This window comes from Anomalospiza imberbis, chromosome 23 (genome assembly GCF_031753505.1).
Source record: "Anomalospiza imberbis isolate Cuckoo-Finch-1a 21T00152 chromosome 23, ASM3175350v1, whole genome shotgun sequence".
In the NCBI taxonomy this organism is placed as follows: Eukaryota; Metazoa; Chordata; class Aves; order Passeriformes; family Viduidae; genus Anomalospiza; species Anomalospiza imberbis.
This window is the reverse complement of record NC_089703.1, coordinates 5,414,610-5,440,604: the sequence shown is the minus strand read 5'-3', so window position 1 is coordinate 5,440,604 and position 25,995 is coordinate 5,414,610. Positions and strand designations below refer to the sequence as shown.

At 44.1% G+C, this 25,995-nt stretch overlaps 3 protein-coding genes across 3 annotated transcripts in view; 2 read left to right on the top strand and 1 right to left on the bottom strand.

The window, feature by feature from the left end:
* The first annotated feature begins 4,261 nt into the window (after window positions 1-4,261).
* On the top strand, window positions 4,262-13,251 carry RER1 (retention in endoplasmic reticulum sorting receptor 1). The gene is made up of 7 exons (XM_068171664.1): window positions 4,262-4,406; window positions 8,833-8,918; window positions 9,466-9,570; window positions 10,468-10,567; window positions 11,144-11,222; window positions 11,329-11,464; window positions 12,272-13,251. Exons 2-7 carry the CDS (start codon window positions 8,838-8,840, stop codon window positions 12,359-12,361), a joined length of 591 nt encoding a protein of 196 aa, XP_068027765.1. The 5' UTR covers window positions 4,262-4,406; window positions 8,833-8,837; the 3' UTR covers window positions 12,362-13,251.
* Window positions 13,252-13,805: 554 nt separating this feature from the next.
* Window positions 13,806-16,929, bottom strand: PEX10 (peroxisomal biogenesis factor 10). Its single transcript, XM_068171662.1, has 6 exons — window positions 16,743-16,929; window positions 16,473-16,553; window positions 15,601-16,007; window positions 14,735-14,910; window positions 14,304-14,439; window positions 13,806-14,014 (listed from the first exon to the last, which is right to left on the bottom strand). Exons 1-6 carry the CDS (start codon window positions 16,849-16,851, stop codon window positions 13,943-13,945), a joined length of 981 nt encoding a protein of 326 aa, XP_068027763.1. The 5' UTR covers window positions 16,852-16,929; the 3' UTR covers window positions 13,806-13,942.
* Window positions 16,930-20,629: 3,700 nt separating this feature from the next.
* PLCH2 (phospholipase C eta 2) overlaps window positions 20,630-25,995 on the top strand; it is a 74,849-nt gene continuing 69,483 nt past the window's right edge. The window contains exon 1 of the mRNA XM_068171408.1: window positions 20,630-20,734. The gene's annotated coding sequence lies outside the window, so the exon portion shown is untranslated. The remainder of the gene's footprint in view (window positions 20,735-25,995) is intronic.

The window sequence follows — 25,995 nt, the reverse complement described above, 5'->3', positions numbered from 1 at the left end:
TGTTTGAAAAACCTGAGATGTTACGAATTTATTCATCGTGGGGAACAACTTTGAAACAGTTAGTTCTGAGTAAACAACTGAACAGTAGTAAATTAACTACAGAAATTCACAAGTAGCTTTACTCAGGGTAGTCTCTTACCACAATTTAGGGGTCCCCTCCAAAAGCCATTAAAATAGAGCTCAACACTTACCAGTGGGGAGATTCATTCATGGTCTTTAAGTCATAAATAGTTTTATTTATATTTTTATAGCATATATCTTTATGTTGTAATCATAATCAAGATTTGGGAAGATTTATTGTGTCTTCAAATGTCCTATTACCCACTCACACGCAGCCTAACCCTAAATGACACTGAATAACTGAAATGGCAAATTAAATAATTTGCACTGAACTGAAGGCGCGATGAGTGTTCTGAACGGGTACCTGAGATGGATTCCTGCAGGTGAGGAAGCCCAGAAGGCCAGGCACCTGTTTGTGTGGTTAACAGGTGTGCCAGACAGCAGGGCTTCCTCAGGAACGAGGACAAACCACACTCAGCCAAAGCAGACAAGGAAACCGCCACGGGGACAGAATGGAACGAGGCAGCAGCCAGAGAGGAGAGATCACAGGGAGCAAACATTTCTATGGCAAAAAATGAGTGTTTTCCTTCATTAACCTCAGCAAACTTCATTCATGTGTCATTGTTTCCTTTCATTTTCAAACCTGTGCACATAAAAATGCATGAAAACCAGAGGCCACCACGGGTCACTGGGGGTTTTATTTAATTACTTTAATTATTTTTAAAACCAGCTTTCAGAGACTCTGCTCCATGTTCATTATTACTCAGTTATCATTTCTGTCTTCCGCCTCTTCCCAACATTTTTACCGAATGCAAAACCAGTTTTAGTGTTAAGAAGGGGATAAATCAAAGTTGTTTGTTATTAATCTCCTCTGTTGATAGTTGCAATTATTTGTTTAGTGGACATTTAATCGACCTGAATCTCTGAAGATTCCCAGACTGCAGTGTGCTGTTAACTGACAGCATCCACTCACTAAAAGATTATCACTTGCCAAGGATTGATCTAAAAATCTGCTGCAGATTAAACATTCATGCCAAGATTCAATCCATCCTATACCCCACAGAAGTAATGCTGGGATACCCTAGAGCTTGAAATATAACATATAATATAGTATATATATTATCTATTATATAAAAATACATAATACATTTATAATATATCTATATTATAATATAAAATATAAGCCCATGTTTTCTTGCTCCAGCAGATTACTTCAGGATGTCCACGGTACTATTTCATCAGAAGGAAAAAAACCCAGATTTTTTTTCAAAATCCCTACAGTTTCACCCAGTTTTCAGGCATAGAATTATCTGTGAGATGTCTGGGTGCACTGGTTGATCAGCAATAGCTTTTGGTCTTCACTGAGATAATCTGAGCAAGGAAACAAACTTCAAAATCTCGCCTCCTCTGATGATCTTTAAGGTGCCTTCCAAACCAGATTGTTCCAGGATTCCGATTTTTTTCCCCATATTTCCTGTTTATTTTCCAGAAGGCTGCTTAGCTCTTCCATAAATCTATGATAATCTATGCCAAGTAAATAAATATTTAATGCTAAACAGCTTAAAAAAACCCAACTTTAACCTATTATTTTGCTTGAAGAAACGGTATTTATATTTTTATTGTTTCATGTTAAGCTATATAATTTAAAATCAGTATGTGCTGAGGGATCACTTGTATTAAGTGGGTGTCTTTAAAGTTATATGTATTATACACAATTATATAGATTGTATATAAAATATATACAGTAACACAATTATATATGTGTATTTATGTGAAAAAATATATAAAATAGTTATTGTATGTTTTATATGTTTATATAAATATATCAATATATAATTTGCATATGAATAGGTTTAGTTTTTAACCTATTTATTATATGCATGAAATAAATAAGCATGCTCATATACTTGCACACTATAAATACTAAATCAATAGATTTTTCAGAAGTGTCAGGACTATTTTATTTTTGGCATCTTGTCACTTCGGAGCATGTACTGAATGTAAACTTTAGCACTAAATGCTGCAGCCACGGAGGCTGAAGAGTTTACCGATTCTTGAGTAAAAGAACAAAGCAGATGCTGGAGAGACGCCCAGTGGTGCCCAAGGGCGGTACAGAACTGCTCGGAGCAGCCTCGTGGCAGCGAATCCAGGGAAAAGGAATGATCCTGCCTGGGGCTCGATCATCAGCGTTTCTGTTCCACGGTGTGAAAAATGCAGATTATATGGCTCTACGCAGATATTTACTATATGTATTATGCTAGGTTGGAAAGTTATGTTGTATTAACATTTTAATAATATAGTAAATGTAGTTTTGTAAGCTTTAGCAGTTAAAATAGAAATTATGTGTGTAGTCTTTTAATTAGCTCAAGAAAAGGAGAAGATAATAAAAAAATTCTTTGCACAGAGATAACAATTACAGAAACCCATAAATTTTCCAGAGGAGAGGAGTTTATGGTTTTCCTTATCAACGGAAACGAACTTCTTCAAGCTGGACTTAGACTGGAAGGCACCTGGGGATTATAGAAAATTTTTGACACGTACCAGATGGATTTCTTGTTTTAAATAAAATATATGCATATTCATAAAGTGTTTTGTATATGCAACAGATTACCCTTTTTAAGGAGTAAAATTTCTTTTAACAGGGTCCCCCCTTTTCCTGGCTCACTTTTGTCCAGAGAGGGGTACCCAGCCCGGGCTGTAACTCTTTGCTGTTATAATCTCATTAATTGTCCTAACTCTAATTGTGTAACCTTTATTACTACATTTGTATTATTTTTTATAACTATTTTATTTTGTATTAAACTTTCTAAATTTTTGAAACAAGTGATTGGCGTTTATAACACACGGGAACAAGCGCAGCTCGGCACCTGCGGGGATGTTTGTGTCACCTCTTTTCCACCGAACGAGTATTCCTTGTCTTCTCCTACTGATTTTGATTCCCAAACGTTCACCTGCTCACTGAATAACATACTTAAAACTTTAACATTTAAAACCTTAACTTAAAACGCTCCTTAAAACTTTAAATCCTTCAGCACCTTCGGCCTCACGCTGTGAGGGGGCTCCGCTCGCTCGGCTCGGTTCGGCTCGGGCTCGATTCGGCCCATCTCGGTAGAGCTCGGCTCGGGCTCGGCTAAGTTCGGCTCGGGCTCGGCTCGGCTCGGGCTCGGTTCGGCCCGATTCGGCAGAGCTCGGCTCGGGCTCGGCTAAGTTCGGCTCGGGCTCGATTCGGGCCATCTCGGTAGAGCTCGGCTCGGGCTCGGCTAAGTTCGGCTCGGGCTCGATTCGGCCCATCTCGGCAGAGCTCGGCTCGGGCTCGGCTAAGTTCGGCTCGGGCTCGGTTCGGCTCGGGCTCGATTCGGGCCATCTCGGTAGAGCTCGGCTCGGGCTCGGCTGAGTTCGGCTCGGGCTCGGTTCGGCCCATCTCGGTAGAGCTCGGCTCGGGCTCGGTTCGGCTCGGGCTCGATTCGGCCCATCTCGGTAGAGCTCGGCTAGGCTCGGTTCGGCTCGGGCTCGATTCGGCCCATCTCGGTAGAGCTCGGCTAGGCTCGGTTCGGCTCGGGCTCGGTTCGGCTCGGGCTCGGTTCGGCCCATCTCGGTAGAGCTCGGCTCGGGCTCGGTTCGGCTCGGTTCGATTCGGCCCATCTCGGTAGAGCTCGGCTCGGGCTCGGCTGAGTTCGGCTAGGCTCGGTTCAGCTCGGCTCGGTTCGGCCCATCTCGGTAGAGCTCGGCTCGGGCTCGGCTGAGTTCGGCTAGGCTCGGTTCAGCTCGGCTCGGTTCGGCCCATCTCGGTAGAGCTCGGCTCGGGCTCGGCTGAGTTCGGCTCGGCTCGGTTCGGCCCATCTCGGCTGAGTTCGGCTCGGCTCGGTTCGGCCCCGCCTCCCCGCCCGCGGACGTCCCGCCATTGGCCGCGTGTCCACGCCCGCCCCAACAGCCGCTCCCATTGGCTGCGCTGCCGCGAGGGGCGGGGCTTGGCGCTCCCCTCAGGGTAGCAGGGCGGGCTCGTTCAGCGGCGCGCGCCCCGTCCTGTCCTGTCCTGTGCTGCGCTCGGTCCGCGCCGGTACCGCCCGATCCCGCCCCGCCTCACAGGCCACACACACCCACACACCCCTCCCACCTCTCCGCCGGTACCGCCCCGCCCGCTCCCCGTGTCCCCTCACGGAACGCGCACACCCTGCCGCCGCCCCGCCCGGCGTCGCGGCCCCGCCCTCTTGCCCGGGGCCAATAGCGGGGCAGCACCGGGGCTGTGCCCCGCCCCTGAACCCCGGAAGCGGAAGTGAATCCCGGTGCTGCCGCCATATTGGTGTGTGGAGGGGCGGGAGCGGAAGGCAGGACCGGCCCGGTGGCCTGTGAGTACCGGGACCGACCGGGGCCGGAGCGGGGTGGGAGCGGGAGCGGGCACTGCGCCTTCGGGCCGCCGGGCGCGGCGCTGACACCCGCGGGCGGGCGGGTGCCTGGAGCGAGCGGCCCCCCGGGAGCGCGGGGGCTGCTGCGGGCTCGGCGCTCCGGCCGCGGCCTCCCGGGGCTCGTTTCCCCCTGTGCCGGCCCCGCTCCGCCCCGCTCCGCTCCGTGCCGAGGCAGCGCAGCCCCTCTCCGTTCACTGTACCGAGCGTTCCTCCGCGCCGGGGCTCAGCGGTGCCCGGGCGAGGGGAAGTCCCCGCTCGCGGGCACAAGCGAGAAGCGCAGGTGCTGCTCAGCTGCTGTGCAATGGATAAAATTAAACACTGCCTTTTTTTAGTGTGAAAAACCAGTCTGAGCGACCAATGGGATGTTTCCCCGAGGTAGTCCGTTCACCCAGTTCTTAATAAATCACCTTAGTGTGTTACTCTTCAAAGACATTTCCTCTATGAGATAAGGTAACCTGAATGAATAATGTGTTTTTGCTAGTTACATGCTTCATTTGTATTTTAAATTTAAGAAATATCTGTTTTATGAGCAGAGTTGTGCCCTAATTCTGTACCTCTGTGTGATGATGTGAGGCTTAAAGTAAATATTCTTACTGCCGGAGGTTCTGCTTTTCAGAACTCAGCGATCATTGGTGTTTGTAATGAAATTACCATAACATTTGCGGTGCAAAGCACAATTGTTCAGGCCGTACGTTCGCTTACGTGGTGTTTTCAGCAGAGAAAACTGCTGTAATAGGGTTTGGTTTTAGGAGCAGCCTCAGTTCTGCTGGTACAAACGATTCCCTCGTTGGCTGTGTTCACCTGTGTGTGTGTGTGTGTGTGTGTGTGTGTGTGTGTGTCTGGTTGTGTTCCACTCTCTGTGTGTGTGTGTGTGTGTGTGTCTGGATGTGTTTCCCTCTCTCTGTGTGTGTGTGTCTGGATGTGTTCCCCTCTCTGCGTGTGTGTGTGCCTGGTTGTGTTCACCTCTGTCTGTTTGTGTGTATCTGGTTGTGTTCACCTCTGTGTGTGTGTGTGTGCCTGGCTGTGTTCACCTGTGTGTGTGTGTGTGTGTGTGTGTGTGTGTGTGTGTATCTGGTTGTGTTCACCTCTGTGTGTGTGTGTGTGTCTGGTTGTGTTCATCTGTGTGTGTGTGTGTGTGTGTCTGGTTGTGTTCCCCTCTGTGTGTGTGTGTGTGCCTGGCTGTGTTCACCTGTGTGTGTGTGTGCCTGGCTGTGTTCACCTCTGTGTGTGTGTGTGTCTGGTTGTGTTCACCTCTGTGTGTGTGTGTGTGTCTGGTTGTGTTCATCTGTGTGTGTGTGTGTGTGTGTCTGGTTGTGTTCCCCTCTGTGTGTGTGTGTGTCTGGTTGTGTTCACCTCTGTGTGTGTGTGTGTCTGGCTGTGTTCACCTGTGTGTGTGTGTGTGTGTGTGTCTGGTTGTGTTCACCTCTGTGTGTGTGTGTGTCTGGCTGTGTTCACCTGTGTGTGTGTGTGTGTGTGTGGCTGTGTTAACCTGTGTGCCTGGCTGTGTTCACCTGTGTGAGTGTGTGTGTGCCTGGCTATGTTCCCCTGTGTGTGTGTGTGTGTGTGTGTGTGTCTGGTTGTGTTCACCTCTTTGTGTGTGTGTGTGTCTGGTTTTGTTCCCCTCTCTGTGTGTGTGTGTGTCTGGTTGTGTTCACCTCTGTGTGTGTGTGTGCCTGGCTGTGTTCACCTGTGTGTGTGTGTGTGTGTGTGTGTGTGTGCCTGGCTGTGTTTGTGTGTGTGTGTGTGTGCCTGGCTGTGTTCACCTGTGTGTGTGTGTGTGTGTGTGTGTGTCTGGTTGTGTTCACCTCTGTGTGTGTGTGTGTGTCTGGTTGTGTTCGTGTGTGTGTGTGTGTGTGCCTGGCTGTGTTCACCTGTGTGTGTGTGTGTGTGTGTCTGGTTGTGTTCCCCTCTCTGTGTGTGTGTGTGTCTGGTTGTGTTCACCTCTGTGTGTGTGTGTGTCTGGTTGTGTTCCCCTCTCTCTGTGTGTGTGTGTGTCTGGTTGTGTTCGTGTGTGTGTGTGTGTGTGCCTGGCTGTGTTCACCTGTGTGTGTGTGTGTCTGGTTGTGTTCCCCTCTGTGTCTGTGTGCGCCTGGTTGTGTTCACCTGTGTGAGTCTGGCTGTGCTGGAGTGGCTGCAGGGTGGTCACAGCTCCTTGCGCTGTGCACTGAATCTGAAAGAGGCTTTTCACAAGGGCCTGGAGGGATAGGACAGGGGGGGAGGCTTAAAACTTCTGGAGGGCAGGGTTAGATGGGATATCGGGAAAGAATTCTTCCCTGGAAGGGTGGTGGGGCCCTGGCACAGGGTGTCCAGAGAAGCTGTGGCTGCTCCTGGATCCCTGAAATGTCCAAGGCCAGGTTGGATGGGCATTGGAACACCCTGGGGTAGAGAAAGGTGTCCCTGCCCGTGGCAGGGGATGGAATGGCATGATCTTTAAGGTCCCTCCCAACCCAAATCATTCTATGGTTCCATGATTATGAAAGAGAAATTGCAGCTGTCTAGGTTTAATCATTCCCTTAAACCAACACAACCCGGTGTTCTTAACTGTGAACTGCCCTCAGAGCAGTACCAAGGACTCCTGCCTTCGCTAATTGTTCATTACAGGTATTCCTACAGCAAAGTTTTAATGTGATAAGAAATATTACCTTAAATTCTACTCTGGGTCTTGTGGTTAAACTGAGCCCCAGAGAGGTTTCTCCTCAGTACAACTGTTGTATTTCTTGGTCTGCTTTGGAAGAACTGTGTGCATGATAAAAGATCATACATAATCACATATAATGCAAAATTTTACACCAAGCATGATCCCTGCTCCAGCAAAAAGCCTTCAGTCGCCTCACACACATGATTTTCTACTTGCTTTGCACGTAGACATTTAACATTTACAAGATTGTCTTGTAAGGTCTGCTTGTAGCCCATATTTGCTGTGAATATACCTGTAGAATTAATTTTGACACTATGAGAGTTTTCATTGATCTCTGATAAATTATTCTGTGATTCTAATTAGTTGAATAACTTTTTGTTACAGCTTTATACTTCAGGACATTAAAAAATACCCCAAAATAAAGCACCAAATGATGCTCAGCTGAGAATGCTGAACAATTTCTGCCCTGCCAAGAGTGGGGAGAAGAATATTATTTCTTTTTGTCTGTAATGGAAAAGTGTGTATATTGTATGACTTTCTGCTTGATTCTTTTCTTTTAGCTGTAATTTGAATCAAAGTGGACTCAGCTCTTGAAGCCTCCTAATGAGTCCCTTTAGTTTTTGAAGTGTAACTGGGCTCCTTTTTTTCTACTTTCTAATTATTCCATAGGATGTAGTTTTCAGATAGTTACAGAAAAAATAAATAGCTTTAAGGTTTTGTGCTCCCTCAGATTGTCCTTGATCTTAAATTTTCTGCAGCATCTTCACTGTATTGCAGCATTTTTTTCTAATTTATGAATGTTTCATACAGATTTGTTATCCTCTGAGGCTCTTGAGTAGGGCTGAGTGTACTCCCAGTATGCCAGAGTTACACAGTCCCACCCACAGATGAGGATTCCAGGAAGTAGTGCCAGGGATTGCTCTTGGTGATGTGGCAAAATGTCTCTGCTTAGGATCCTAAGCTTTATTTGGCTTCTATCGTGAAGTGAGCTGTAAAACTCACTGATAAGAAAAATAAAGCTCTTCAATTGGTAGCAGAGGCGTGGACTGAAAAATAATGCCCTTGGGTAATTTTTTTGAGTTCAGGCTCTTGGCCCTTTGACTGTACAGTTTTGCTCTTGTATAAAACTCTTCTGTCACTGCTCAGCTCTTGGTGTTCAAGAGACAGAGAAACTCATTGAATGATTCTAGTATGGGCAGCATTTTGGGTTTGGTGTTCTGGCAGCATCTGAAACCACTGGTGTGCAAAGTCCTGAATTTATTTGTTCACTGTGTAGTTACTCAGTATTTAAAATACTAAGCAGCTTAAAAAAAAAAAAATCTACTTACTGTAGTTTTGTTCTTTGCCTTTGGAGCCTGAGGTGGCAGGAGGGAGGTGCTGCCATGAGTTCATGTCTCACTGCTTAAGGCTTGTACCTTGGCGAGGTGACAATGTCCAGCTGGGCTGGTGCTGAATTTCCTTATGGACTTCTTTATTTCCTTCCCCAAAACTCACTGGATCCTGTCTTGCCTTTGTAAATACCCTGTTCTCTGCTTTCTTGGACAAGGAATTTTCATTCATTTTGGTATAAATGTTCTCTCTTTAAGAATAGTCAGAATAATTTGTTTCAAACAGGACAAGCCAGAAGAATATTGTGTGTAAATGCTGGTTCAGAGAATGTGCTTTAAACACATTCCCTGAACTTATATTTTGGATTTCAGTGTTCCCTTGTCCCATGTTTTGTTTCCACAGCCACCATGTCAGAAGGGGACAGCATTGGGGAGTCTGTGCATGGAAAACCTTCCGTGGTCTATAGATTTTTCTCAAGACTTGGACAGGTTGGTTTTGTGAAGGGTTTTTCTGACTTCTTTAGAAGCAGATCTCACTGCAGCTTCTTGAACTCACTCCTTGTTGGCTGTATTGTTGAAATGCTAAAATCTATACAAAAGGTTTCTTTTGAAGCCTTTTAAAATAGATAAATATCTATAATAATTGGCTTACTGGAATATTTAATGAGCATATGTGTGACATTGCACAGTGAAAATATGTTGCTACCGTCAGAAATGAGGAGTGAGTTCAGATTTAGTTTCAAATTCATCTTAAGGGAAGCAACTTGCATAAAATACAGAAAATTTTAATTGCTTTACAAAATCCCCAAGAATTAGGGATTTTTTTTTCCTTTGTAAAAATGTAGAAGCTTGTAAGTACAGTTCTGTTTAATTTGTTTGTACTAAAGAATACAAGTGTTCAATGTCATTCTCTTTCCCAAAGTACTCCTCCCAAATGCTTTCTTTTGCCCATACTATCCTCAAATAAGCTTTACCCATTGTGCATCAAGTATTTTACATGATTTATTATTTACTGTGCACTTTGTGTTTCCTCCAGATCTACCAGTCCTGGTTAGACAAATCCACCCCCTACACTGCAGTGCGATGGATTGTAACGCTGGGGCTGAGCTTTATCTACATGATTAGAGTTTATTTACTGCAGGTCAGAGAACTGGATTTGATGCTGAAGTAGTTCCAGATATTGTTGCTGGTCTAATTTTGATTCTAAGAGTATTTTTGAAGTGTGCTGTTACTTTAGAATGAGGTGTAGTATCGTTCAGCACGCGGCAGAAGGTAAATTGTGTAGTCTGAAGAGAGAACACATCCTGTGAGTGTGGAAGCTGCTGATGCAGAGAGAAGAATGTGTGAACACTTGAGGATATGCATCTGATGGCAATCTGAAATCACAAAATAAATCTCTGAAAACTGTTGTAATTAAATTTTTGCTTTTATATTAAAGCTTTTTAACAACATGCTCAGAGCCAGGGGTTCCTTTCTGTCATGAAAACCATGAGGAATGGCTTTGTCAGCATTTCTGTCCCGGCAGGCCAGGGGCAGACTATTCCCCACTAATCAGATATTTTTGGTTGTTCCATGCTTGTTTCAGATGGTCCATGCCAGTCTGCAGTTCAGTTAAGAACTTGGGTACTGTTATTCCCAAAAACTGAAGATTACAGAATGTGAAACCTTTACAGGTCATAGTAGTAGGAACATTTCAGACACTGACGGCTGCAAAGATGATTTTAAAAGGGATGGTTTTATGCTCTTTACTACTTTTGAAGTTCACATCTTGAATATAGAGAACTTGGATGCTAGACCACAGTTTTATGTTCAGTCTGTCGCTACATGAGAGATTTTCTCTCCTGTCATGCTCTAAAACTTGTTTTGATCCCTGAGAATTGATATTTTTACAAGCCCAGAAACCTTTCAGTTATTAATGAGGACATAGAAAAGCTTCTGAAGGAAGCAAAAAACCTGGGTTGTTAAGTCTTGTTAAAAAATCAGCAGCAGAGAATGATTTTCAGGAGGATTTTACCCTTGTGTGTTCCTCCCTGTGCAGGGTTGGTACATTGTGACATATGCCTTGGGAATCTACCACCTCAACCTCTTCATAGCTTTCCTGTCGCCAAAGGTAGACCCCTCTCTAATGGAAGATTCAGGTAGGAGGCAAAGTTCCTTTTTACCATCATTTGAAACTTGGTCAAACTTCCAGCTCCTTTTTGTCTGATACTGTAGTGTAAAGATAATGCAATTTTAGCACTACATTGTATTTTTTAGACCTGAAAAAAATCTTTACAACTTAACATCAAGAGTTGCTATAAAATTTGTCCTTTTTCATGGGACTTGAATATGTTCCATATTGTACTAGTTTTCTGTGTTTTAAAAGGAGGTTTATGTGACTTAAGCTCTCCCCATAGTAACGCAAGTGGCCTGGTGTTCCTATTCCCTATTTTCTTTAAAGGAATCTATGTTAAGTTTATTTTAAGGAATCTGTGTGAACTTAGATTAAATCAGCAACTCTTAACTGGGATCTAAGTGTGACAATGGAAATTGGGTGTGGTTGTGTTTTGGGTTTTTTTTTCCCCTTAAGATAGAAAGTAAAAAAAAAAAAAAAAAAAAAAAACCAAAACAAACAAACCCCCCCCCCCCAAAAAAAAAAAAAAACTGGAGTCTGAATAGTGTAAAAAACTACTGTGAGGAGGTTTGTGGTTTGGTTTCTTTTCTGTTATTTTTAGATGATGGTCCTTCCTTACCTACAAGGCAAAATGAAGAATTTCGGCCTTTCATTAGAAGGCTCCCAGAATTCAAATTCTGGTGAGTGGATCCATCTGCCTGTGTTCTGTTTTTGAAAAATACAAATATCTGCATGACATTAATGGTAACTGGGCTTGAAGGATTAATTTTTACTATTATTTTTCAGGCATTCTGCCACTAAAGGAATCCTGGTTGCTATGGCTTGTACATTCTTTGAGGCTTTCAACGTTCCTGTGTTTTGGCCAATCCTTGTGATGTACTTCATTATGCTATTTTGTATCACTATGAAGAGGCAAATCAAGGTAACTTGGCAAGAACAGAGAATTTGGGATGTCAGGATTTACAGCATTGCTTCAAACTGGCCATCCAGTGGAGCCCTTCAGGGGTTAAATATGCTGCACACACTTCTTTTACTGGAGGAGCTTCAATAACTAATACTTGAACATTAATTGTTCAGGTGGGGCATGTTTACAGTGTTGAGCAGATTTTACAAAACTTTATTATTGTTTTCAGAAGGTTTTGAGTTTAGAGTGCAGTGTCGGGGTTTTATGCAGGTTCTAATCCCCGTCCTGTGGCTGTTCTGGATGCAGAGGTGTTGAACCATCTCTGCTGGGTGAAAAGGGAAGTTCTCACAAGGTGGTGTGAGAAAGTAGATGGGGGAAAGGGAAAGAACATAGGCAAGTGATTCAGACCATTTTAACAAATTACTTATTGTTTGTTAGCATTTAAAAAACCACTATTTTTTTCCTCAGACATTCAGAATGTCTGGGCAGACATTGGACAGGTACTGTGATTCAAAGTGGTAAATTGAAGTTGAAAGGGTAGTAAATAATGAGTACCTCTCTGCTCTCTCCAGTTTCTCGTGGTTCCCCCATCAGTAATTGTCACTGTAGTGTACAATTTGTTGGGTAACCCAAAATCTGAGATTTATAAAACTGCTCTCTTATTCTATTTAGATTTAAACTGCTGTGGGATTAGCTATTTCATTACCTTTACTAGGAACTCTCTTTCTGGAGGACTCAGTAATTTACAGTGTGTATTATAAACCATTTTTTTCCTAAATATTATATAACTTTCTTGCCTCAACAACTGCTGTTTTCTCTTTGCAGCACATGATAAAGTACAGATATATACCCTTCACACATGGCAAGAGGAAATACAAAGGGAAAGAGGATGTGGGGAAGACCTTTGCTAGCTAGGAAGAAGCAATCAACCTGTTGACCAATTCTACTGCTCACTAAAGGAACGATTTTGAGCCATTGTAACAATGCCTTTTTTCTTCATAAAAGTGATTAACAGAGTGGTGACAAAGCAGTTGAATTTCATTTTATGAGGATCTTGCTACTTTTATCTGAAATATCAGATTCTCGAGGAAACTGGCATTCTAACCACATTGCATTGAGTTTATTCTCTTTTATAAGAAGTTGGAGCAACTTTGGATAATCCCGTGGATTTGGGATAATGTATTTCTTTCAAGATCCATTGCACTGGAGAAGTTAATGGCCTAGAGTTGGATATTTTTACATAGTTCTCCTGCTCAACATCACCCTGAAGTGCTGTGCACATCTGTGGAGGAAAGTGTAAGCTGGCACACGTGATGCTGTTTTCTGCTTCATGGCCGTGTGCTGTTTTCATAGAAAAATTCAGTAGACCTAAATTAGATGCAGAACTTAAGCCAGTTTCCTAAATGCATGGTATTACTGAGTTATAACCAAACAAGTATAGATAGGAATAAGAAATTACTAAATTATGGGGTTTGCAGTAGGGCAAAAATACTCATTTAGCTTCTAAAGCAACTCGTTTGTGTTGGGTTTTAATGCCAGTTTCACTGTTCCATCTCCCAGCAGATGCTAAAATTGGGCTCTTTCTATTGACTCAGAACTTTGTTCAAACTCTATCACAATTTCCTTTGAGGACCTGGAATTATAAAAATATATATTTTAATTGTTATTAGTTGGAGTTTCTTTCATATCTAATGGTTTCTTCAGTAATTGAAGTTGACTTCATGCAGCCCCACAGGACACACCCAAACTGGACAGAACAGACAGTCATGGGGGTTTTAACACAGATTTTCTTTTTTTATTGGGGGGGGGGGTGGGGAAGAGAGATAAATGACCTGCATGTAAACTTTTTCATGTGATACAACTGCAGTTTTATTAAGTGACTTTTTAATTCCAAAATTTATTAAAAGACAGTGTTCCCCTTTACTTGTTCTCTATCTTTATACACATCCCTTGATCTAACACTATTTATGACTCCTTTTCGATAATGGTTGCCCTCAGTTTACCTTCATGCAATGCCTTTTTCAACTCTTCAGGGAGCATTCGCTTGCAGAAGGTAGGAAAAGATTAGCTCTTGGAAGATTCTGAATGGAATTCAGCAGATTCAGCAGACAACTAATTGGAAAACGTATGTAGGCACCTTTTCCTCTGATCTTGTCAAATGAAGGCTTTGTGGAGCCCTGAAATTCAGTAATCCTGGGGAAGTGACAGGTAGTTTTAGCTCACATTGATCTGTGGCTTTTTATTGGTTTGCATGTGTTTTCCATTGTCCATAAAGAAGAAAATTATGAAACTTGAGTTAAGCATGTTTTAGAACCCTATTTTTAATATAGTCAGGAGCTACATCAGAAGAGACAGAAGGGTAGAAGCAGAAACAGCTTTATTCTGTCACACAGGAATGTAGTGCCACCTTACACAGGCAGTTTCCAGTTTAATAAAGCCTTTTCTTGGACCAACCTGAGATGTAGGACAAGTATGAGGAGACTGAAGAGGTTTCCTTTACATTTGGTAGTGCCGTAGGTAGATCAATTTCTGAGGATGAAACTTCTCTCTGCACAGTGGACATTCTGCCTACAGGAAGAAAAGGGAGTAGATGGTCATACTGAATAGTTCTATTTAAAAAAATCTGAATAGAAGCGCTTAGCTACGTCTAGAAAATATTTTTTCAGTCCCAACTGTGGTACAAGCTCCCCTGAGCTGGCCCAGGGTAAAGTGCTCACCTTACTGACCTCACCTATGTAACTGTCATTGTATTTCAACAGCCCCATAGGTGCTGGTCAGCTCTGGGTGCCCAGTGAGACCGGGGCGTTGGCAGCCAGGCTGGGGGGCACCTTGCAGTGTGGATGTGCTGTGTACTCACCCTGGTGCTGCACCAGGCAGTGATGCACTCCCAGCAGAAGAGGTGCCCGCAGGGGGTGGCTGTGCTGTGCCTCCGCTCCTCCAGGCACAGCGTGCAGCGCGACTGGCGCCCGGCCGCCGCCTCCTTGCTCCTGCTTCTAATTAACACAGGCACGGTGGGGTTAATTGCACTTACCCTGCTTGGCAGAAATACTGCATGACACATCCTGAAGTGAACCCTGTGCTCAAGTATCAACCCTTTTCATGAAGGTCTCAAAAACACCAAAGCATGAAGTCCAAGACACGCACAACAGCGAGGGATTCGTTCTGCTAATTAATGAAATGTTTACCTCAGCCTGTAACCTAAATTGGGGTGTCCCTGCTGTGTTGTCCCTGTTCATGACAGCTGTGACATTCCCACCTTTTTCCTAGGAATTAAGAACCACCTCTTACTTCTGGTGAGCGAGGTTGCGGTGCAGCCTCCACTCCTGCCTTGCTCTCTGCTTCTGTTTGAAGCTGTATATCTGAACTCCAATGGTCAGCAGAAGGTGGAAGAGTGAAATTATTCCAAGAAACTTGTAACTGGATCGGATACTCTGATCTTCTCCTTGCAGTCCTCCAAAATGCAGCTACAGAATTCACAGAAAGAGAGATGTTTTGTTACTGTGGTTTTAGGAAACCGTTCCTCCTCTCCCCATCTGCAATAAACTTGATTTGGGATTCTCATTTTGTCCAAAATATTGACATTTTAGGACTTTTCAGCCAGCTGTCTCTCAGGAGGTGTAACGACGTCAGTCAGGCTGGACTTAGCTGCTGTCCACCCTTAAAATGCAGTTTTAATTGGTTTGGATTTCTTATGTATCCCTGAGCAAACAAACACCTCCTTCCTGCACTGAAGCTGGGAATTGTTGAGAATTCTTTTGTCTATACACATTTGTGGGCCAGTATGGCTGATGTTTTTTTGTAAAGATACAAAATTATCTTCATATAGAAAAGTGCTACCTAAATGTGTACTGAGTGTTGTTCAAAACAATATTTCCCATGGATTTACCAAGTCACCTCTTGCTTCCAGTGTGTTTGTGGCAGACAGACAGACTGAAGTTACACAGTATTAACTTGTGACACCACATTGATGTTTATTACCTGTAACCTCTTGACTGCAAGGACTCATCACGCTCAAATAAAGCAAAACCTTCCCTCTCACCCCTCTGCTCTGCCTGTATAATCAGCCACAGCCAAATTCCTTATCCCTTTTACACATATGGCACCCCAGAAAAGGCCAACATTCTGCATTCACATCTTAAACCAAAACCACTTACGTATGAGATCCCTGTGATCCTTTTGGACAGGTGATAGAACGTGCCCTGGATGTAGAACGCTGCCAGGTGGAGCCGGTGCAGCAGAGGGATGGATTGTTTAAGGACATACACAACTTGGGAAGCTGTTTTCTTCTGCTGCTCCGTGAGCTCCCCAACCTGCTTCCGAATCCAGCTGCGAATTAAGCTCCTGCTGGGAAAGCCAGGTGCTGGGGGGTTCTCTGGGGTCCTGGATTCCTCAGCCTCCGTCTGCAGCTCATGTTCCAGGTGCAGCAGTGCCTTTTCCAGGCAGTAGGGTACCAGGGTGTGCAGGGAAATGAAGAGGGCCCGACGAAGGAAAGAAGGCACCTTTTTCTTACTTGGGTCGACCTGAATGATGTTCACATACTCTTCTCCCAGAGTCTGATAACCTAAATAATGTGTGCAACAGAAAACAGGGTGAGAGGGCAACTGCAGGATCATTCTGGATGTGGTGAGCAGTGGGGACAGGCTGTTCAGGCTTTGGAATTTGGAAAAAGTTTTTTTTTGTGGTTGTTGAATTAAGATAAGCATCATGGTGACATCCAGTATCTGCAGTTTAAGGGTTAAAGCAGGGATGCTTTTCATGCTGTCATCTATTCCTGCTTTTAGAAAATTGCTTTTCGAAGAACATCTATCTGTGTTGATAAAGTGTGTTTAAACCCAACCCCGACAATTTCGTGGTTTTGTATTTACCAGAAGGCATTAATCTAAACCAAACCAACCCCCAGGCTGAAAAGAACTGCTGTTGGGCAGTCTCAGGTGGTGATCACCAGCACAGCAGCCACGGCACTGGCCCCTCATCTTTCAGATGTTGTCAGAAATGATAAAAAGTGATAAATGACAGGGAAGGTTACCTGACAGCGTGGTGAGCACGAAATAGGCCACATCGGAGAGCAGCTCCACCTCCCTCCTCCACGCCAGCCACGGCCGGGCACCTGCGGGACGGGGCCGCGGCTGTCACTGCACCACATCCGTGCTGAGCCGAGCCCTTCCGGGAACTCCCCCCGGCCTCGCCATCAGCCCCCTCCGACCCCAGCCACAGCCGCGCGGTGGACCCGCTGTGCCGGCGGGTCCCGGAACACCCGGGAGGGCTCGGGGTGGATCCAACCCCCCGCAGGCATTACCCGCCAGCCCCCGCAGCGCCGTGCCGGCTCCGCTGCGCAGCCCGGCCCGGTAGAGCTCGTCCTTCTGCCCGCAGCGCACCAGCCGCGCCGGGCCCGCCGCCGCCGCCATGGCGGGCGGAGGGACACCGGGCCTGAGGCGGCACCGCGGCCCCGGCGGAGCACCCGCCGCCCGCGCAGGGATATCCCGTCCGTGAGGGGCGGGGAAAGGGGCGGGGCCGCGGGAGGGGGCGGGAAACACCGCCCCTACCCTGAGGGGGCGAAAAGGGCGGGAAAAGGGGCGGGAAAAGGGGCGGGGAAAGGGGCGGGGAAAGTGGGAAAAGGATGGGGAAAGGGGCGGGAAAAGGGGCGGGGAAAGTGGGAAAATAAAGAGGAAAGGGGCGGGAAAAGGGGCGGGACGGGTGGGAAAAGGATGGGGAAAGGGGCGGGTAAAGTGGGAAAAGGATGGGGAAAGGGGCGGGTAAAGGGGAAAAGGATGGGGAAAGGGGCGGGTAAAGGGGAAAAGGATGGGGAAAGGGGCGGGTAAAGGGGAAAAGGATGGGGAAAGGGGCGGGTAAAGGGGAAAAGGATGGGGAAAGGGGCGGGTAAAGGGGAAAAGGATGGGGAAAGGGGCGGGTAAAGTGGGAAAAGGATGGGGAAAGGGGCGGGTAAAAGGGCGGGAAAAGGATGGGGAAAGGGGCGGGTAAAGTGGGAAAAGGGGAAAAGGGGCGGGACGGGTGGGAAAAGGATGGGAAAGAGGTGAGGGTAAAGGGGAAAAGGATGGGGAAAGGGGCGGGTGGAGTGGGAAAAGTGCCGTGAGGGGCGGGAATGGCAGGGAAGGGAGCGTTAGGGAAAGGGGAGGGAAGAGCGCAAGGAGAGGGAAGGGGCTGTGAGGGGCGGGCAAAGGGGCGAGAAGGGGCGGGGAAAGGGGAGGGAAAAGGACGGGAAGGAGCGCCGCGATCGCAGCTGAGGTGCCCAGAGCGGTTGAAACGAGGTCTAGGATTTTTCAGAACACAGTTCACAAGGAACAGATTTTTCCAGCCCTTCCGCAGCTTTTTTTTTTCTTGTTTGTTTTGTAGAATTAAAATAAACATCATGGTGACGTCCACTATCTGCAGTTTTAGGCTTAAAGCAGGAATACTTTTCATGGTGCCATCTATTCCTGCTTTTTAAAAATTGCTTTTAAAAAAACTGGGGATAACTCAGAAGGAAGGCGTGTTCAGTGTCCTGCTGTTGCTTTTTTTAACAGCTGCGAACGCCGCCGTGCATCCCTTCAAAGACGAGCTCTTAGGATGGGGAAACTGAACAAGCTGCCCTTTGTTTTCTGCCGAGCTCCACATGAGGCAAACAACAAACACCACATCCACACAGCCAAGCTGCAAACGCATCCACATGTCAGTGCATCCATCTCCAAAATCCTGCTACCAGGGGGATAAAGGCTCTAGGCTGCCAGCGTGGGGCAGAGCTGGTGAGTTTTTCAGTGCCAGAGTCCCCAGATCAATCCCTCGGAATCCCTCAGGGGTTCCTTTGTGGCTGGGAGCAGAGGGGATTTGGAGTGTTATCAGAATTCCTGATAAATTCCTCATTGATTTCAGGAGTCGGCTGGACTCCTGCCTGGTGACTCTTGTCATACAGCTCACTGGCCTTGCGATGGAGAGAGACGGCCGCAGTCCTGCAAGCTGCCATAAGGCAGCTGTGCCTGATGTTGAAAAATAATGCTAATATTTCTGTAAAATTAAAAAAAAATTAAACCATTTAAAAGTAATGATAATATGTTAACGAAGGTAGCAGCATTCTTCTAATGTTTACATCCTCTACGTGTATATATATATACATATATATATATATATATTTACACTCTGAGGTAGAGGATGTTTACACCCTCTACGTATATATATATATATATATATTTACACTCTGAGGTCTGGTACATTAATTTTTGCCAAAACGCTTTTTTTTTTTTTTCCTAGCAGATTTTAACGTCACATTGTTATAAATTCAGTTTTGCAGCAAGCTAAAGTGAAGGGACAGTTAAACAGTTCCACATTTAATTCATTTATTTGACAAAACTACTTTATCTGGAATTAAAGTAGGTGTTTTCCTGAAGAACTTACAGATTGATATGGCAGGAACTCACTGGGAAGTTTTGGGAGAACGGGAGCTTGGTGGGTTTTTTCTTTCTTTTTACTGAGAAGCAAAGAAAGGCTCCCTGTGGCCAAACATAACCACAAATAAACTGGATATTTGTAATCCTTTCAGTAGCCTATTAATGCACAGATCAGGGCATCAAAGTTCTAATTTAACAGCGCCAGAAGTTGTACGTGATAAGTAAAGCTCTGATGAATCTTACAGATAAGCAAAACATCCTTAATCCCTCCCTCCCTGCTCCAGGCGCTGCTCAATTTTTATTTGTTAGGGTGTGTCGCATCAATGGAATCGCGGATTGTTCCCTCTGTAGCTGTAAAATTAATGGAATTTTAGGGGAAAAAAACCAGAACATTTTCCGTCGTTCAACAGTAGAGGACGCACCTGCATAAGGAAATGTCCCACGGGAGATGGGGTCCGAAATGTGACATTTTCACACTTAAATCTATTAAATAAGAAACTCGAACCTGCCACCTTAAATTATAGAATTTTAAAAAATATACAAAATTAATTGACCAATCCTTGGATCGTTTTGTTCAGGATTCCAATCAAATCTCTCATGTTTTGATTTTTTTGTTTAAAGTGTTTGTATCTCACACATCCAACAGCTCAGTTGTTAAGAAAAATGCCAAACATATTTGTCGCCCTTTTGCTGAAGTGGGTAAATGTGATTTTCTTATTTTATGGGTCAAGAAACCAAAGAAGAGCTTGAGAGGGTTGGGGTTTTTTTTTTGTTTGTGGTTGTTTGGGTTTTTTTTTTGTTTGTTTTTGTTTTTTGGTGGTTTTTTGTGTTTTTTTTTTTTTTTTTGTTTTTTTTTTTTTTTTTTTTTTTTTTTTTTTTTTTTGCAAAGCTGAAATCCTGACTAATGACCACTTAATTATTAGATTGGAAACCATTTATAAAGCTGAAGGTCGGACTCTGCCAACAAGTACTAAAGCATTTGGAGTGTGTAAGTTCTGTGTATATGCCCGCTTTGACTTATTATGTGGATTTTATTATATTCTAAAAGCTGTTCTCTGATGTTTTGAAGGGTGGGGGTCCTGTCAGTGTGTTTTGAGCTGAGGAAGTGCAGCATGCCAAGTAACCTTCCCATTTTATGATATGCTTTCATATATATATTCATACATAGATATAAACACACACATGCATAGAATGTTAGTTTTTACACTGTGATCTGCCAGGAAAATCTGATTCTTCTCCTTTGTATTCTGATTGATACTGGTGACTTCAGAAAAGCGCCATTATCTCTTAAAACGTAGCTGCTGTGTTTTTTGATCAAGTTTTTGGGAGCCAAGTTTCTTGATTTCCATGCCATGCTTCTCTGCTTTTCCTTCTGACAGACCTGACAGGGGAACAAGCTGCTTCGCTGATGTTACCACAAGGAAGTCCAAAATGTAAAAAACCTCGGTGCTCAGCAATGATTAACTTTTCCTCCCACAGGCTACTTGTCTGTGCATCATAAAGCCTGATTTTGCCTCTGCAGACCTGTTAGGAGACAAGAGGTACGGAGCGCAGCTTTCAAACAGGGCACCGCGCAGATGTTTCAGTTTCCAACCTGAAGAACAGGTTCTGCGGATGCGAAAGGAACGAAACGTCTGCTCGGCATTGTTACCACCCTCCCATTCCTCTTGCCTCCTCCCACTTTGAACTTGTTACCCTGGAGCTGAACTGTTTGAACAGGGGCTGGAAAGCTGCTTTGTGATCAGAGAGCTCAGAGCCCTCAACATGTGAAAGCGGGGCGGGATTGCGCTCCGGACGCCGCAGGTCCCTCCCTCCCTCCTCCCGGGTTTGTCCCGGGTATGAAGGTTGGACGCTCCGCGCACAGAAGCCGGGACAGCCCGTCTGCACTGCCCGGCCGGGAGAGACAAAGGTGTGTGCGGCGTTTGCTTTCTGCTTTCTCTTGCAGCGATCATTGTGGTGTGCTTTTAACACTTGGCTCACTCTTGGGTGTTAGAAACAACGTTTATAACGTGCTACCCCTGGAGCATGCACAGCCTTATAGCTGAAACAGAATTTGCTGCTACTTTTGCTCTTCCTTTTGAAGGAAGAGGGAAAATGGAAAGAGTATCATATCTAATGCTTGTTTTATTTTTTCATGCTTTCTCTTGTTAATGAAAATGTTCAGGAACCTTGGAATTCTGTTAGTCCTAAATTTTTAGATTCTCAGAGCTTGCAGGGATGAAGCAAACCACATTTGTGATTCAAGTTTAGACTTTTCTAATTGGACAACTGCTTTTTTTTAATGAAAGACTACTGCATTCATTCTGAGCCTTGAGCTTTCCCAGGTATACAGAGCCAAAATGAAAACTGACTTGGATAAGAGAGGCTGGATGTAAAATAAACTTCTGGTATTTAAATAAAATACCAGTTTAGCAATAGAACATGGCTGATTCTGTGACTGAACAGCCAAGTCTTAACTTGGGAAGAAAGACATGCACAAGACTTTGAAAAGGTATGCATGTTTTTATTTTTGAAAATTTTTGAATTCTTAAAAAAAATCTCATTCTTTTGGACAACAGAGAAATAATTTTCAGTTCTTTCCTGGCATAAAAATGTGGGTAATGATTGCAGAGATGTGGCAAATAATAAGGATGGCTGGATTGCTGGGGCTGTGTATGCTCCAAATGCCTCAGGCTTTAGGGTTCAGATGTAGGTATTAAATATACCCTGAATCCTCAGGTGATAATTTCTAGAATCATGTTCTGTTTCATGGTAGAGCTAGGTTGCCTGTTATAAAATAAAACAGAAGTAGAATAGAGTACGTAGGGTAAGAGTCACTGCTGACTGTGATTGGTTTGAGGTAGGAAATTGATGCCATGTTCAGAATGGTGCTCAAAGTTAACTTATTGTTCCAAAGAATGTGGTGAAAGTTTTGTCTACTGAGAGAGCTTTTTTTGTCCTTACTGAGGGTGCAAAAACTGTGCTGGGGAGAATTCCTTTTTGCCCAGTGAGATTAGTGTGAGAAAATGTTCAGTGCAAGTGAGGGGAGGTCAGTGAGTGCCGAGGACACTGAGTTATCTGAATGTGGGCAAGGCTGAGTGGTGTCAGAGTCGCTGTGTTCTGGTGGCCTCAGGAGTGGCTGTGGGCACAGGGAGAAACGTTGACTTGGCTCTGAGCTCTTCAGCAGGAGCACTGCTTGTTACAGGCTCTCTGCTTCGGGCACTGAGGGTTTATTACAGGGAGCAGAGGCCATGACCAGATACAGAAATATTTGTCATGGCAGAGCTGTTAACTGTGGGCTTCTTAATTCAATAATCAATATTTTACCAGAACTGCTTCTGTCATACCTAGTTTTATAATATAAACCTGTATAACTTAATCTTGAAACACTCAGGGCTCACTGAATCTTAATTTAATGACTCTGTTGGCACGATGAGCTCCTATAATGCAGCATATTTTGATTATTCCCAGCCAAAGAACAAGTTTATTCTGGCTTTGCAAAAAAGGATGATAACATTCCAGTTTATAGCCAAGCTCCTTCTTCATTGTCTGAAAAGGCTTTTGTTTTTATTCATCATTTCTGTAATTTCTCTGAATTAAAAGCTACTCCATACTTAACTCAAAGTGCCTAAGAGTATCTTAGTGAATGGTCCTGCAGGAATAACAGAGCAATAATATATATTGTATGCAAGGCTTTTCTAAAATCCTGTACTCATAGTTTCAAACCAACACAATCTCACTTTGGTTTTGAAATAAACTATACAGAGCCCTCGGTTCCTAAATATACCTCAAAGGGGACAACATACTTGTGAATATCACTGGAATTTGTTCTTGTTAATTTGTCCAGAGCTGAGAAAATTACTGTATAAATGAATATGACTGGGTTACAGGATGAGGCTGAAGAGATTTTTCAGCAAAGATAATCTTGCAGTTACTAAGGATTATTTGAATTTACTGCAATACAATTTTCATGCACCCAGATATCTCAGTTCTGCATTAGTTATCTTTAAAATGACCCACTTGTTCCCACAATAAGCTGAAATTGATCTGATCTTAATATTGAAATAGATTCTCCAGTGTTATGCCTGAATCTTCTTTCTTTTCCACTGTCTTGACCTCATTTGTGAGTTCACCTCTGCTTCCACTGTTACCACTGGCCTCGCTGGATGATGGCAAACCTTGTGTCCATCCCTTGTGACAATTCCTGGTGGCAGCTGTGACATGAGCAGTAGGTACTGACCATGCATCCAGGCTCAGCTGGCAGAGAAGGAAAGCCCTGCATGACATGAGCCAAGCCTTGTTCCAAGGGGATAGCTATCCATGGCCACTGTGTGCTACTCCTCAGCCCAGTTTTTGCTGCAAGTCACTGGAATTCTGGTCTCCACATTACTGCTTAGGGCACGGACTCTAAATCTGTAGGGAATTTCCAAACTTTTTATTCATTGTTTCATCTGCCTTCATTTTAAGGGGGTGGAGCAGTTCCCCTCAGCACACGTAGGTGCACGGCAGAGTCATTGGATAGGTACCTGCACACTGCAGGCTGTGACAAACCTTTACACATGCTGAGACAAAGTTCTCAGCTTCCTTCCTCTTTGCTATCTGGCAGACTACACATGAGACTGTGCAGTCCTGAGAGAAACGTTGGGTGCAGACATCAAGGCAAGCATAACCTGAGTGAGGATTTCAGATCCATTTGCATCACAAATACAGCATGAAACTTGAGAGACTGATTTTGGTGTACCTGCTTCTGATCTTGGCCCACATTTTTTATTGTTCATCACAGCCTCTCTTGTTTCCATTTAATTAGGGAATGGCTCCTGTAGAATCTTCTGACATCTTAATAGTTGTCAGGGAGCTCTGGATTGCCTCAGACATGACAAGGGAGATCAGGTGGGGAAGGTGAGGGATCTTTCCATGTTAACATTCCTGGGAGAGATTGAAAATGCTGCACAAGCTCTGTAGTTTCCATTCCCTGAGGTGTTTGCCAAGGGCCGTTACGTAGAAACTTGCAACAGCACTTTTTGTGTTCAGTCTGGTGTTCAGAGGATGTCTCCTCTCAGCTCTCCTTGCAGGATTAGTTACTGTAAGATAACTTAACAGAAGCTCCTCTCTGCCTCTTCTCCCCTTCAACATAATACAGCTTGTTATTCCAGATTTCCTACTGCCCTTAGATGCTGGAATGGATTCTCTGGAAGTTTTCTCTGCCCTTAACTGAAAACATGTAATTTGTGTTTTATTTAATAATAAAAATAAAAAAACATAAAACCAACCAAACAAACACAAAAAACCCCAACAACAACAAAAAACATCTAAGGAATGGAGCCTGAGGAAACAATTGCAGCTGCAATTGAGGTGCCTGGAAGAAGTTCTATAGCCTGCAGAGGAGAACCTCAAAAACACAACTTTGGGATGAGTTATAATGGCATTACTCAGTGGGATTGCTGCAAGGACTACGTGAAATATTTTCTGTTTAAACAACTTAACAGGTTTTTGTCTCCTACAGTATAAAGTGACCTATCCCACTTCTTCCCCTTGGGTGAGTTTAGACTGAGTGAGATGAGGTTATTGAAGTAATGTTATTTATTGACTAACCAAGTACTAAAGTCCATGATAAGGTGGAGAGCAAAGCAGAGCTGTACTTTGATATTTATTGGATCAGGCCCTAAAGACTTGCTGCCTTGTAATTCCCATGTGTGTACGTCACTGCCCTGTGTTTGGCAAAATGAGGATGGATTGAGTGGCTCCCAGACCCATTCCTGCTAATAGAGAAGGAGATTCATAATTTAAGAAATTGGTCTGGCAAAACCAACCCAAACAAAAAAACACCACCAAAACAAAATAAAACAAACAAAAAAAAAATCCCCAAAACTGCAGTGTCCTCTTGAAGTTGCCAAGCATAAGCATGTTTTTCTTGTTTGTGGAAAGTCTTAGTGTCTGGGCTCTTATGTTTGGCCCTACCAGGCATCCTCAGGAGAAAGCTGATGTTTGCCACTGACTTGTGAAAGGTGACAAGTTACCACCTTTTCTCTAATTCCCCCAGCATAAATTAATCCTTAATATCCAAGAGATTCATCAGTGCAGCAATAAGCCGCTGTACAGAATTAAATAGTTTGATTAAAGACATTATTCTTAAAATAAATTCCTGCTCATTTACATGAAATTGAAGGAAAAAAAAAAGAAAAAAAAATCAGACTTCTGGAGAGTGACCAAGACTGGCAGCACAATTGACAGCATGAACATTATTGGAATTATAGATCTGATGACAAGTGGCATTGGAGCCCATAGCCTATCTCTCCTCAGTATGACTCACAAATTCCCAAGTGCAGCAAAACTTTTTCCAGCAGTCCTCAGTTTCTGTCTGTCTCCTAACAAGGAGATCTTCCTTCCTCATTTTTTCTCTGAGGCTTTTTGTTTTTTGTGGTCTAGAGTATGAAACTTTTATTTTCAAAGTTCTTTTGAGCCAAGCTATTGGATGAGATTTGGAACTTTGCTTAATTAGTTCCTTTTGCCTCCTAATAGAAATTGCCAGTTCTCCTTCGCTAATACAAAATGCAAATTTTCTTCAGAAGCAAGAGGCTGCTGTGTTTCCATTGTCACTTCAGACAGGTCTGGGAACTGGCTGGTGACAAGGAATGATGGTGAAACCGAGAGAGGTTTTGGCAATTCAGGATAAATAGGGCAGGGGATTACAAACAAATCTATCCCTATTGACAAAAATTGTTACAAATTTCACATTTTGTTTCATAAAGTGAATGCTAAAGTCGTATGGCATGGTTCATACAAACCTGAAATAAATAATTTGAATTTAATAATCAGTCTGCTTACTTGCATAAGGAATATTCAGTTACATCATTCAACAAAAATGCAGGGCTCCTGCATGTGCAGCTCCAGCTCAGGCTGTAAGGGGCGGGTGAGGAAAAGCTGACAAATGTAGTGTTCCTTTTGAGTGGGATGTTCTGGGTGAAGGTGAACACACCAGCCTGCCAGAAAGGTATCCTGATGTCCTCTTGTGCCTTTTCTTCACTTTCTCCTTTTTAACCGAGCTCTTTGCCACGGGGCTCTGTGTGTGAGTGTGCCCGGTCCCTTGGGAAGAAGAATGCGGGATCACACCCTAAGGTGTGGGCTCAGCCCTTGTTCCACGGGGCTGGAGCAGCCTCCTCTCCTCTGGAGCAGCCCTGGCTGTGCACTGGC

What these genes read in the sequence shown, in the direction of transcription:
- PEX10 (XM_068171662.1), bottom strand. Translation starts at nt 16,851, where the DNA reads ATGGCGGCGGCGGCGGGCCCGGCGCGGCTGGTGCGCTGCGGGCAGAAG. An exon ending in GGCGCTGCGGGGGCTGGCGG is followed by an intron (nt 16,554 to 16,742) that starts GTAATGCCTGCG and finishes CCCGTCCCGCAG; the next exon opens with GTGCCCGGCCGTGGCTGGCG. An exon ending in CGTGCTCACCACGCTGTCAG is followed by an intron (nt 16,008 to 16,472) that starts GTAACCTTCCCT and finishes CACATTATTTAG; the next exon opens with GTTATCAGACTCTGGGAGAA.
- RER1 (XM_068171664.1), top strand. Translation starts at nt 8,838, where the DNA reads ATGTCAGAAGGGGACAGCATTGGGGAGTCTGTGCATGGAAAACCTTCC. An exon ending in TTTTCTCAAGACTTGGACAG is followed by an intron (nt 8,919 to 9,465) that starts GTTGGTTTTGTG and finishes TGTTTCCTCCAG; the next exon opens with ATCTACCAGTCCTGGTTAGA. An exon ending in CTCTCTAATGGAAGATTCAG is followed by an intron (nt 10,568 to 11,143) that starts GTAGGAGGCAAA and finishes TGTTATTTTTAG; the next exon opens with ATGATGGTCCTTCCTTACCT.